At 40.9% G+C, this 14,069-nt stretch overlaps 1 protein-coding gene across 2 annotated transcripts in view; it reads right to left on the reverse strand.

Moving 5' to 3' along the window:
- Positions 1–14,069, reverse strand: part of MYRFL (myelin regulatory factor like) — a 122,256-nt gene that overhangs the window by 19,618 nt on the left and 88,569 nt on the right. For both annotated transcript variants that reach the window (XM_069584663.1, XM_069584664.1), the window contains exons 14-15: positions 6,442–6,605; positions 5,742–5,805 (exon numbers count right to left, since the gene is read on the reverse strand). In XM_069584663.1, coding sequence (XP_069440764.1) covers positions 5,742–5,805; positions 6,442–6,605 — 228 coding nt within the window. The remainder of the gene's footprint in view (positions 1–5,741; positions 5,806–6,441; positions 6,606–14,069) is intronic.

Raw genomic sequence — 14,069 nt, forward strand, 5'->3', positions numbered from 1 at the left:
CCTTCAGCAAATATACATTAAGTACTATGATGAGTAACACTATAGGGGGAAATGAAAATAAGTAAATTACACTTTCTAGGAAATGAATGAGGTAAACCTTTAGGACTGGTACATATTGGCATTAAAAACTTGCACATGAGGAATGAGCCAGAACTAGGATAGACAGCTGTGCAGTTGGTGAGGAATCTGACTAGAGACAGGAGAGGTTTTCTGCCCAGCTAAATATAAGCTCTTTAAATACAAGTTTTCCTACTAATGCAATAGAAAGTGTTATGTTTGCTTCCTCCTGGGGGTCCAGGGTAAGAAGGGAATTGAAGGATGGCAGTAGACAAGAAAAAGCTTAAATTGGTCTTTGAATTTCTTGGGCAGATTATCTGCATAGAGAAACTGTTCTTCAGTGTAATATTGTGGGTGGGATTATCTGTACCCTTTTTAACAATTACCCAAATCTTGACGGCTATTATATATATAATATACTATATTATATATGTTATAATATATATATATTATAACTGACTCATTCATAGGTGCAATAAGAAGTCTCTTTGAATACCAATAGGCTTCTCTTGTGGCTCAACTGGTAAATAATCTGCCTGCAATGTGGGAGACTTGGGTTCAGTCCCTGCGTTGGGACGATCCCCTGGAGAAGGGGAAGGCTATCCACTCCAATAGTCTGGCCTGGAGAATTTCACAAAGAGTCTGACAAGACTAAGTGGCTTTCACTTTCACAGAATATCAATAGCTCAGTTGCTAAAGAATCCACTTGCAATGCAGGACACCCAGGTTCAATCCCTGGGTGGGGAAGATTCCCCTGTAGAAGGAAATGGCAACCCACTCCAGTATTCTTGCCTGAAAAGTCCCATGGACAGATTAGCCTGTTGGGCCACAGTCCATGGGGTCACAGTCAGACACAACTTAGCGACTAAACCACCACTGAATACCAAGAAGTAGATGGTTTACACCATTCCTACATCTCACTGGAACAGTTCTGAGGATGCTCTGCTAGTGATCTGTGCACAGAAAGAACTCAGCGGAATTTACTGAATTGATTAGAATTAAATAGTATTAATTTCAGGATAGCAGCTTCCCTCCCAGCCTACTCCCTAAAGGTGTCAGACTGTTTTACATCTCTGTGGTTTTGTTCCAAATCCTTTGACCTCATATAGGAAAATCCCCCAAGACCTGGAGTCAGACTTGGAGTCAAGCCCTGAAGAAGTCATCGAAGTGTCATTGATCCTCATTTCTCCATCAATAAAACAGGAAGGATGAAATCATACCTGCCAACTTTACAGAGTTATTGGGTGGATCTAATTAACAGTGTAATGGTTCTCAATTCAAGTTTGCATGAAGATTACTATGGAATTTGTCAAAAATCTAAATGCCCTGAAACATTCTGATTCAATAGGTTTCCATTCAGACTGAGATGGGGGCTGGGAATCTATAAGAAGCAGGATAATGAAAAGTGTCTGCATCAGTTCCTTCCCTTTCGCCCTCCTTCTCCATGTTCTCAGTGAATTTTTACTTGAACTCTGAGGTTTTTCCGACTTCACCCAAGTCAACAGCACACATTGGTATTTTACCAAGCTCCCTGGAAGACTCTGATACATGCCAAAGTATGAGAATCACTGAAAGAGTGGGTTTGAAAATACTAATGGTGAACACTTTTATGGCACTTATGTGCCACACCCTCTTCTGAGTGCTTTATGTATACTAATTTATTGAACCTCACAATAATTCTCAACAACCCTATAAGGCAAGTACTGTTCTCATCCCTGTTTTAGAGATGGGGAAAAATAAGGCTCAGGGAGCTAAGTTCTTCACTCAAGATCACACAGCTAATAAGTTACAGAGCCAGGCTTTGACCCAAAAAACACTTGGCTTCAGAATCTGTGGGGCTTCCCTGGTGGCTCAGACAGAAAGAATCTTTCTGCAGTGCAGGAGACCCGGGTTCGATCTCTAGGTTGAGAAGATCCCCTGGAGGAGGGAATGGCAACTCACTCCAGTTTTCTTGCCTGGAAATTCCATGGACTGAGGAGCCTGCTGGGCTACAGTCGATGGGGTCTCAGAGTCAGACACAGCTGAGCAATCAACACTTTCAGAATATATGCTGTTATTCTCAATGCCATGCTGCCTCCCTTTTACTATCTGTAAGGAAAGGAGACACTGCACAACCTATCGTTATTATTCAAAAGGTCTTCACGGCTACCAAATGAGCTCCTTAACTGCTGATCCAGAAACTGAGACTAACTCATTTTCAGCCTTAACCTCTCTCCTCCCTAACAAACTCCCACCTAGTCCCTGAAGCCAGCACCGGCTCCCAGGCCTTGGCTTGTGCCATTCCATCCTGCTCTGGCAGCTCCTGTCACTTTCCAGCCGAAGCTTTGCCCCCTTGAAGGCCCAGCTCCCATGCTACTCCCGCAGTGCTCTGAGCTTCTACATTATTTATCACTTCCAGGTATAGCTGTTCTTTTTATTCTCTTCTGATTTTCCCTGGCTACTTTAAACTTCTTTTCTCTTTTCTTTCAGATTTTTAAAAAATGTAGACCCTTTTAAAATTTTCACTGGATTTGTTACAATATTGCTTCTGTTTTCTGTTTGGGGTTTTTTGGCCCCAAGGCATGTGGGATCTTACCTCCCCAAACCCCTGGGTGGGGGAGACCTGCACTCCCTGCAATGAAAGGCAAAGTCTTAACCACTGGACTACCAAGGAAGTCCCTAGCTTAAAATTCCTTAGAAGAGGCGACATCTTACTCACCTTTGCCTCCACAGGCATAAGACAGTGACTATAAGAGGTCTTTGAATTGAATGGATGCTCTTCAATGTCTATACAAGTCCTGGACTCTGTGTTCACACCCCAACACCCCCGCCACCCATGCACCCAAGACATTAAATCTCTTAATGTTTTAAATTTAGATTGTTAGCCTACAGTGAATATTTTCAGACTGGGTCTCCATTCATGCATTGATTTAACGAATAGTTCTTGAGTACACACTATGTGCCCGTCCCTGGGGACAGAGAGTGAGGAAGGCAGACACAGAGTCTGTTCTCATTGACCATATATTGTAGTTAATATCCTGACAAAACTGTGAAGGAAAGAGATCCCTTAGGTACAAGATGGTTGCCACAAAGGTCACACAGGAACCAAATGCATGTGTGCTTGCTAAGTTGCCTCAGTTGTATCTAACACTTTTTCAACCCCATGGACTGTAGCCCACCAGACTCCTCTGCCCATGGGATTGTCCAGGCAAGAATACTGGAGTGGGTTGCCATACCCTCCTCCAGGGGATCTTCCTGACCCAGGGATCCAACCTGAGTCTCCTGCAGCTGCTGCATTACAGGTGGATTCTTTACTGTTGAGCCACCAGGGACGCCCACAGGAACCAAACAGTACCTTCCAATCAGGGCCTCCATTGATGTAGATACAGTTTCTTCTTTTCCCTTGCAAACTGGTTAGTACAAAGAGCACCTTCCCTACACAATATTGTTACTATTTTGTGTTTATTGAGTAACCTGCTATGTGCTAGGCATTGTGCTGAGGACTTTGGATCATTTAATCCTAGCAGTTATTTTTGTAAGGTAGCCACTACTATTATCTGTTCAGTTCAGTTTAGCTCAGTTTAGTTGCTCAGTCATGTCTGACTCTTTGCAACCCCATGGACTGCAGCACGCCAGGCTTCCCTGTCCATCAGCAACTCCCAGAGCTCACTCAAACTCATGTCCATTGAGTGGGTGAGGCCATTCAACCATCTCATCCTCTGTCGTCCCCTTCTCCTCTTTCCTTCAATCTTTCCCAAGATCAGGGTCTTTTCAAATGAGTCAGTTCTTCACATCAGGTGGCCAAAGTACTGGAGTTTCAGCTTCAGCATCAGTCCTTCCAATGAATATTCAGGACTGATTTCCTTTAGGATAGACTGGTTGGATCTCCTTGCAGTCCAAGGGACTCTCAAGAGTCTTCTCCAACACCACAGTTCAAAAGCATCAGTTCTTCGGTGCTCAGCTTTCTTTATAGTCCAACTCTCACATCCATACCTGAGTCTCCTGCAGCTGGAGACTACTGGAAAAACCATAGCTTTGACTAGACAGACCTTTGTTGGCAAAGTAATGTCTCTGCTTTTTAACATTCTGTCTAGGTTGGTCATAATTTTTCTTTCAAGGAGCAAGCATCTTTTAATTTCATGGCTGTAGTCACCATCCTCAGTGATTTTGGAGCCCCCCAAAATAAAGTCTCTCACTGTTTCCATTATTTCCCCATCTATTTGCCATGAAGTAATGGGACTGGATGCCATGATCTTAGTTTTCTGAATGTTGAGTTTTAAGCTAACTTTTTCACTCTCCTCTTTCACTTTCATCAAGAGGCTCTTTAGTTCTTCTTCACTTTCAGCCATAAGGGTGGTGTCATCTGCATATCTGAGGTTATTGATATTTCTCCTTGTAATCTTGATTCCAGCTTGTGATTCATCCAGCCTGGCATTTTGCATGATGTACTCTCCATAGAAGTTAAATAAGCAGGGTGACAATATACAGCCTTAATGTACTCCTTTCCCGATTTAGAACCAGTCTGTTGTTGCATGTCCAGTTCTAACTGTTGCTTCTTGACCTGCATACAGATTTCTCATGAGGCAGGTCAGGTGGTCTGGTATTCCCATCTCTTTAAGAATTTTCTACCATTTGTTGTGATCCACACAGTCAAAGGCTTTGGCATAGTCAATAAGGCAGAAGTAGATGTTTTTCTGGAACTCTCGTACTTTTTCAATGATACAAGGGATGTTAGCAATTTGATCTCTGGGTCCTCTGCCTTTTCTAAATCCAGCTTGAACATCTTAAAGTTCATGGTATTATCTGTTTCCCAATGCAATTAAGTAAACTTTCCCAAGAACACTTCTGCATGTTTATTTATCCATGTATTTATATCTGTTGGCACATACCAAGAAACTTGTCTGCACCATAGCATTTTAGTACTTTATAGTAGAATACTGAACTCTTCTTAAATCCTCTTAGAATAGTTCAGCGATGTACAAAAGTAGAGAGTAAACCAGGACAATGGCCCAAATATCAGGTCAGCCCTTAACAAGATATAGATGAAGGTCATAAATACCTTCTTCTGGGAACATCAGTGGATCTGAGGCATAAGCTGAGGTTCACAGCTTTCTATGAATGCACCTAGGAAGAGAGGACTGAAGCTCCCCTCTCACTGACACTTCTCTGCCATGGAGAGGCTGTCCTTTAAGCTAATAAATGATTAACCTTCACTTTTTACTGTAAATGTTATCCTATTTGATGAAATGCTCCATTCATTAATAAAAAATTGCCACATTTTAAGCTTTGCAAGCAAGTGAATACCTAGTCTCTATTTGCATATAGAGTACCAAATATCAAAGGGAAAAGAGAGATTTAGAGATTAACTGACATCCCTTTGGGATCTTTTGGAACCAAAGATAAGGGACTAAGTTGAGTCAAGGAATATAACCCAGGGCCATCTGCTGATGAATTTCACTTGTTGGGGAATATACACACAAAAACTGGTAGAGTAATATTTCTGAAATGAATGTCCCTAACCTCCTCTTTGAAAAACCAATTAATATCTATTAAAGGAATAATATTTAAATGACTTTGTGCATAAGGATACATACTAGAGAACCCATCAACAAATAAACGATGAGAAAAATTCTTGATTAATTTTCATAAACTCCATTTTAATAGAAAATATCATCTCTGTTCATTATAAATTTAAATCTATTTACCTTGCTGTTTTTTTTGGAAATGGTCCTTTTTGGAGAAGATGCACTAAGAGCTCTGCTAAATTTGCTTTAAAAAGAGAAAGAGAAGATTAATTACAAATCCAATGCCTCTCTGGGAGCCACATGACAAAGGCCCAGGCTGTCACTAGCACAGCAGTATGGCTCATTTTTGTAACAGTGGTAATTTTAAAAAGGAAAGTCAAGGCAACTGAGAGTTCTTTTTGCGTAAAAGAACTTTAGTAAATATAAGTAAATGCATTAAAATGTACATTTCCCTTTTTCTCAAAACTATACCCCAGAAAATATGCACTTACCTCCTTAAGTAATAAGAAATTGAATAATTTTTTGTCCCTGAGGATCAAACATGGTTTTCTAAATTTAGAAATGGTCCCCTTTCCTTGTTAAAAAGAGAGAGGGTCTGTTTGCTAAAATGTAGCACATCCTATAATCACCACTCTTAAACAGATCCATTATATTTTGTTTCATCTTAAAAGCAGCAACAGAAAAAATAAGAAAATTATCACATAAAATAATTGTGTTTCAAAACATTCATTCCAAAAGAAGAATAGAGACTTAATTAAAACAAAGTAATGGTTGCTGCTTGGTAGACAAACCATTCAGATTGTTATAGAAAGGTCTTTCTAGTTATAGAAAGACCTTCATTTTCCCTTTCTCCAAATTTCTGCGGCAGTCGTGGACGTACCTGATTGAGCTCGCCTCACTGGCAGAGGACTTCGAACTACTGAGCCGCTTTAGCCTGGCCAGCTTTCTGTTCCATATTTCTAACTCTTCTATTCTTTCTTCAAGGTTGTTGGTTAATTTGCAAAGCTGCTTCACTGCACCCACATTTTCCATGAAGATCTGGTCCTAAAAATGAAAATAATTCAGAGCAGATAAGTTTACAGTTTGAGACCACTAGACAAGAGTCCACAGCCAATCTAAAAACAGTTCAACACTCCACTGAAAATGGTTATATATATACACACACACACACACACACACGACACACATACAACCTCAAGTTCATTCAAGACAAATCTGGAGGCTTGAAACTTAAAGTGATCTTGCTAAACTTCTGGTTGTGCAGTAAAACTGCTTATGTTCAATTTGCAATAAAATGGAAATATGTCCTTGCAATCTAACAAAGAGAACAGAGCTGAAGGACATTGTCAAGTTTTGAATCCAAAGATTTATTTTCAATGGCCATTATGCTCTATTTAAAACTCATAAAAAGAAAGTAAGAACAGGCTTCTGAATGTTGATTTGTGTGTGCATCACTAAATCATCATAAGGAATGACTCCAGTTTTCCCTGGTAAAATGTACATCAAATTGCTCAGGTGAAGGGGCTGTTCTCTGAGCTCTGCCACCTGCTAGATGTGAAGCCCCAGTTAAATAGAACAACTGCTCTGAGCTTCAGTTTCTTCATTTATAAATGAGAGAACAATTCTTGAGGTGTTAATTCTGTCTTGCTATTACATGTAATTTATATTTTAGCTTAAACACAATTTTTAAAATAACAGTTAATTCTTCCTAATCAGAGAAAGTTATTGACATGTCAGAAAGAGCAAGAAAGGAGAGACCAACCAAAACCATAGGGTGCCAGACATGCCTTTCCCTGTCCACACACTTCAGCCATCATAGGAACATGTGTGTCTATCCTGTGTGTGCATGCTCAGTGACTAAGTCGTGTTTGTCCCTTTGTGACCCCATGGACTATAGCCCGCCAGGCTCCTCTGTCCATGGGATTTCCCAGGCAAGAATACTGGGGTGAGTTGCCATTTCCTTCCCCCAGGGATCTTCCCAACCCAGAGATTGAACCCATATCTCTTGTATCTCTTGTATTGGCAGGAAGATTCTTTACCACTGAGACACCTGGGAAGTCCCATAATTAACAATGCTGCTGCTGCTGCTGCATCACTTCAGTCGTGTCAGACTCTGTGCGACCCCATAGACGGCGGCCCAGGAGGCTCCCCTGTCCCTGGGATTCTCCAGGCAAGAACACTGGAGTGGGTTGCCATTTCCTTCTCCAATGCATGAAAGTGAAAAGTGAAAGTGAAGTCATTCAGTCGTGTCTGACTCTTAGTGACCCCATGGACTGCAGCCCACCAGGCTCCTCCGTCCATGGGATTTTCCAGGCAAGAGTACTGGAGTGGGTGGCCAGTGCCTTCTCCATAATTAACAATACTATATCATATACTTGAAAGTTGATAAGAGAGTAAATCTTAAATGTACTCACCATACACACACACAAAATGTAATTATATGAGGTGATGGGTTTGTTGATAAACCTTATTATGGCAATCATTTTGCAATATAAGTGTATATCAAATCATCATGTCGTATACCTTAAACTGACATAGTGCTGTGTGTCAATTATATCTCAACAAAGCTACAAAAATTCAGTTGTGAGGGAGGATAGTTTGTTTAACTAAAACAAGATCGGAGATGAATTGATAACTGTGGAATCTGAGTGAAGTAGACAAATTTTATTACTGTATATAAAGTATATAAATTTTATTACTCTTCTCTCTCATTTTGTATGTTTGAAATTTTTCACTAAAAAAAATGTTTAAAAATAAATACATCACAAAATAATAACAATTTAAAAAAAAATTTCCTGACAAAGGCTCTTCTAAATTTTCTAATTCTGGTACAGATTTTCCTTTACTTCTAAATTTGTTTTATAAAAACAACTCAGAAATCACAAAGATAGGAATGACATTCTATGGTTCTAAACCATAATAAATGTCATATTACAATTTACTATAATGAGTAGAAAGCCTTAGAGTAGAATTATAACTGTATTATTTAGAGTGGGTCACAAGGTCATATGATGTCCACTTAGCAGTCCAACACAGGCTCCCAAGCATCATCTCTGACTCTCTCCCCCAGTGGGAAATCCATCACACAGGTCATCATCCAAAATCTCCAGAATCTACCTATTTCTCTCCATCCTCACTGGAATTACTATTTCTCATAATATTTAAAATAAAAATTTCTTGGCAACTGGCTTCATTTTTTCTCCTTAAAAAAAAAAAAAGCTTGCTTGATATATTAATCTGTGATTTAGTTCACACTAAAACAGACTGTGGAAAATGATGTTGATGTCCTCTCTAAACCACAGTCAGTTTTTTCTGCCATGCTTCCCCACAGGACTTTTCATGCTGCCTCAAGACACCTGAGTGATGGCTGCATTTGTTTGGTTACATGTCAATAATGAGGAAAAGCCAGCTCTGATCTCTCCAACTCAAATTTGCCAGCACCGTGCATCTTCCATGTAGATCCAATGGGCAAGAAGATAATTCATGTGTTTTCCTATTTAAGAGGAAATAGAGTTGGAGAGGGGATTTACTACTGCCTTTCGATAGTAATGATGGCTTTGACTTTATGGGTCCAAAGGCAGATTACCAAAAAAAATAAATTTCTAGGACATGACATGGGGATTGACTCTTATTAGAAGACTTCTGACTTATCCGATATCACCACAGTGAAGTCAGTACAAATGTATTATTCAAAAACATTACATTTTTAATCAAAAACGTAATCTAGAATTTTCTGAAAATGACCTTTTCTATGCAAGTGGTAAGATCTCCATGAGTTCAATTTAACTATAAATGTACACCTAGATGGCTGAGGAACTTTTTCTAAGTATCCAACTTGCATGTAGAGGTTCATATTCATTAGGACTGAGAAGTGCATAGGGTTGGGGAATTTTGAAAAGCTTCCCCATCTGATGCCCACTGTTGGTTAAGAACTATTTTGTAACTGAATCTAATTTAATTACTCAACTCTGTCCGGTTATTAGTGATCATTTCAAATGAAACCCACTACCTCAGCTGAAATGTAGCTTTACAATCGTGATATAAAAATGATGAAAATTAATATGTACATTATTATGTATGAGGTAGATGGTTGGTGAGAACCTACTGAATAGCGTTTGTGAGCGCATAGTTGCTCAGTCATGTCTGACCCTTTGTGACCCCATGGACTGTAGCCTGCCAGGCTCCCCTGTCCATGGGATTCTCCAGGCAAGAATACTGGGGAGGGTTGCCATGCCCTCCTCCAGGGGATCTTCCCAACCCAGGGATCAAACCCATGTCTCATATGTCTCCTGACTAGCACCACCTAGGAAGCCCATTGTATAGTACAGGAGAAAGAAAGAAGAAGGTACAATCTGTTTATAGGACATTTATTAAGTCAATCTTTAAAATGCATGCCAATATACATTAGGTGCAGAAAAATACCGTTTGATTCCACTTATAGGAGACACCTAGAATAGTCAAATTCATAGGATCAGAAAGTACATTGATAGATGCCAGGGGCTGGGTTGCATGGGGGAGGGAGGATGGGGAGTTAGTGTTTAATGGAGATAATTTCAAATGAGGACCATGAAAAATTCAGGAGATGGATAATGGTGAGAGGTGAATATACTTCATGTCATTGAACTGTGCAATTGTGAAGTCGCTCAGTCATGTCCTACTCTTTGCAACCCCATGGACTGTAGCCTATCAGGCTCCTCTGTCCGTGAGATTTTCCACGCAAGAGTACTGGACTGGGTTGCTATTTCCTTCTCCAGAGGATCTTCCCGACCCAGGAATCGAACCATGTTGCAGGCAGATGCTTTATCATCTGAACCACCAGGAAGGTAAATATGGTTAAAATAGATGTTTTATGTTATGTGACTTTTACCATAATTAAAAAAAAATTTTTTAATGATTAAACCAGATTGCCACCAAAAATTGCTCATAAGTCTGGGGGTAGGGGTAGTCTTTACCCAGCATTTAAAAGACTTGCTTTGGGGTAGGGGTATACATGGACAGTATGAGCATAGTTTTTGGAAGGACACTCAGGGCAGTTTGGCAAGTGTGTGTGCACAGAAAAACAACAGGAAGAGTTTGTGAAACCAGAGACCTTGTTTAGCTTAGACGTGCCTCTGTCTCAGCCTTGCCTTTCACACAATCCCCTTCGCAGGCTGCGCTCTAATCATACCTAACTTTGCGCCCCTCATGGAACATATATCATGTATCCCCTGGCCTCTGACTGCTCCCTCCGCCTAGACCAGCTGTCATCCCTCTTCACCCACCTGCCTTTCGCTTGGTGTCATGTTGACCAGTATTATAAACCCCTGGAGACAGGGCCTGCCTCTCGTCCACAGCAGGTTCTTCAGCACCGGGCATACATGAATGAGCGTTTTTACAGCCGTGATTCAAGAAGCCCTGAAGCACTGGGACAACACAGCCTTGCTCTCTGGTGAAACTGAAGGGAGTGGCCAGACTTCCAGTCTGTTTCTTTACCTGAGGTTTCTCAGAGAAGCAAAGTCTATGTTCCAAATTCCCTTTCCATGTTAGGACATTCGAGTGAATTAAGCAAACCAACACTGGTGTCTGATACCCTCGGTGGGATGGGCCAGTGACTTGCTGGTCACCTGCCATGTGACTTCCACTCTGGTGGTACACATCCTCGCACCGCCTCCTCACCCGCTAGGAGAGAGACTGCAGAATGCTCCCGGGTCCCTTGCAAGACTGACAGTAAATGAGCCCCACATGGTGGAGCAGCCAGGCAGTGGACTTGATTTCTCCTCTCTTTGGGAATCCCAGCTTGTCTCCTGTCTAAAAACACTAAGGAAGGATAACTAAGCCTGATAGCAGAGAATGCTTTGAGAGGTTGGAACAGACTCTTATTGCTTTCCAGGGAGAGTCACAGACTTGAAAAATCTCTCCTTGTGGCATCTGATGTTGCATAGACTGATGTTTTTATAATAAAATCATGGGAATAAAGCTGCCTATAATTGAGTATTATGAAAATGATTGTCCAAGGGAGAAGAACTGTCTTCTAGCCAATGGGTGTGCCTGGCAATTGTTTAGGCTTTGGATAAACTCAGCTTTAGATCTTTGTCCAAGAGTTTATTTGTGGACAGCTCACCAAGCTTTGATGTGGATTTAAAAAAAAAAAAAAAAACCTAGAATCCCCAAACCAGAAAAGCAGGCTCTGAGATGATGTGGGAGCTCAGACTTCAGCTCAGTTTCTAGCAGGTCCCTGGAGGCGAGGTTTCCCTCTTCCCGGGCAGTTTTCTCTTGCAAACAGGGCAACTCCTGGGCTCACTCCTCTGGATGTTGTGTTTTCATCTCTGCTTTACATGGGAGGAGCACAAGTTCATAAAACTGTTTACTATTATGTGTTTTATTGTTGCCCTTTGTTTGTTTGCTTTAGAATTCTTGCTTAATTTTAATTATCTCTGTTTCAATATAATTTTCTGTGGAAGGGCTTGAGTCCTTTGACTGAGATAAGTTTCCAGTTGAACAAACACATGGCACAGTTGGTTGCAGTTCTTTGATTTCTTGTCTTCCCTGGGTGGCCAATGAGCTCTTTCTATGGGCAGCGTCTTATGACTCCTCAGGGCCAATGCATGGCACATGCAGTTCAATAGCCAATTAATGAACAGAATCAATAGTTCTTTTTCAAGGACCTGGGATGTCTTAAGTGTGTGTGCTCACTCAGTTGTATCTCATTCTTTGTGACCCCAAGGACTGCAGCCTGCCAGGCTCCTTTGTCCATGGAATTTTTCAGGCAAGAATACTGGAGTGGGTTGCCATTTCCTTCTCCAAGGGATCTTCCTGATCCAGAGATGGAACCTGTGTGTCTCTTGAGTCTCCTGCACTGGCAGGTGGGTTCTTTATCACTGTGCCACCTGGGAAGACTGTCTTAAGCACAGGGAGAAAACAAAGTAAGATAAGGTAGACAGGATCTTTACCTTCACAGACCATGTTTTCTAGTGGGGAGATTAGCCAAGAACAAGTAAACCAGAAGTAAATAATATAGTTTTAAGTTGTGATTAGCACTAGGGAGGAAGCCATTGAAACAAAAAATAATTGTTCCTCTCTTAAGCCATTGGTATTGATTTGGTCTATTTTATTTAAGAGAGCAATGATGGGAAAAAAAAAAACACTTAAATAACAGCATCAAGTGGAAAAGTATATTCTTGCCCTGCAAAAGAAAGGTAATCCAATGGAAAACTGGGCCAGGCAATTCACATAAGGAGAAACCTAAATAGCTAATATAAGAAAGAGATGTACAACTTTATCACTCATCAGAAAAACACAAATTAAAACAGTAAGAAACCACTTTACCCACATTAGAAGTGAAAAAAATAGAAAGTCTGAAAATGTCAAGTATTGATGAGGACACAGAGAAGCAGTCAGCCTCATGTACTGCTGTTATGAGTTGGAGCTGACTAACACTCTGGCAGCATTTTGTAGAATTAAGGCTGTGCATATCCTATACCACTTCCGGAATGCATGCCAGAGAAAACCGCCCACATATTCACAAGGAGGCTTGTGTGAGAACATTCATTGCTGCATAGTTGTGGTCAACAGAGTTGGAAGAGTCCATCACTAGAAGAGAACGTAAGGATACAAGCCAAGGCATTTCATGCATCAGAGTATGAGCAGATGTATATAATTCAAAGAAATTTAAAACACATTCATGGAACACTAATAATATTCCAGACAGCCTGACTATCCAAGGATATATATGAAACACATGAGCATGGCTGCCATTGTTGTCGGGGGTTGCATGGAACAGGAGGATGCGGAGAAGAAAAAATGTAAGAAAGAAAAAGAGAAGCACAAAGAGGAAGGTAGTACCTGCACTCTAAAGTTCCAGAGATAAAGACAAAGAGGGAAATCTACTAGAGAAAAAACAAAGAAAAGAAACAGATTTTACCTCTTGAGAGATACCACTCTGAGTCCAAGGTTTCTTTACCTACTCTCCAGTGCTCTTAACTCAGTTTGTCGTTCGAAGGCAGAGTGATGGACTCTACGTGGTTGAAACTGAGCTCAGCAATCTAAGAGCTTCATGGATGAAGGCTAAGCAAACTGAACTATATCTACAGGGAAGAAGCTGTTCTGACCTAGTGGTCAGACTTTACAGGTAAAGAAAAGCCAGGACTCCTCAGAAAGGGACTGGAGGATCCTTACAGACTTTATTTTTTAAGAAACTGTTGCTGCTGCTGCTAAGTCGCTTCAGTCATGTCCGACTCTGGGCGATCCCATAGACTATTCAAAAACAGTCTCTTTGAAACTTTTGGCTAAGGTCCGTGTAGTCAAAGCTATGGTTTTTCCAGAAGTCATGTAGGGATGTGAAAGCTGGACAATAAAAAAGGCTGAGCATCAAAGACCTGATGTCTTCAAACTGTGGGGCTGGAAAACATTCTTGAGAGTCTCTGGAACAGCAAGGAGATCAAACCAGTAGATCCTAAGGGAAATCAACCCCAAATATTCACTGGAAGGACTGATGCTGAAGCTGAAGCTCCAATACTTTGGCCACCTGAT

The sequence above is a fragment of the Ovis canadensis genome, chromosome 3 (genome assembly GCF_042477335.2).
Source record: "Ovis canadensis isolate MfBH-ARS-UI-01 breed Bighorn chromosome 3, ARS-UI_OviCan_v2, whole genome shotgun sequence".
In the NCBI taxonomy this organism is placed as follows: Eukaryota; Metazoa; Chordata; class Mammalia; order Artiodactyla; family Bovidae; genus Ovis; species Ovis canadensis.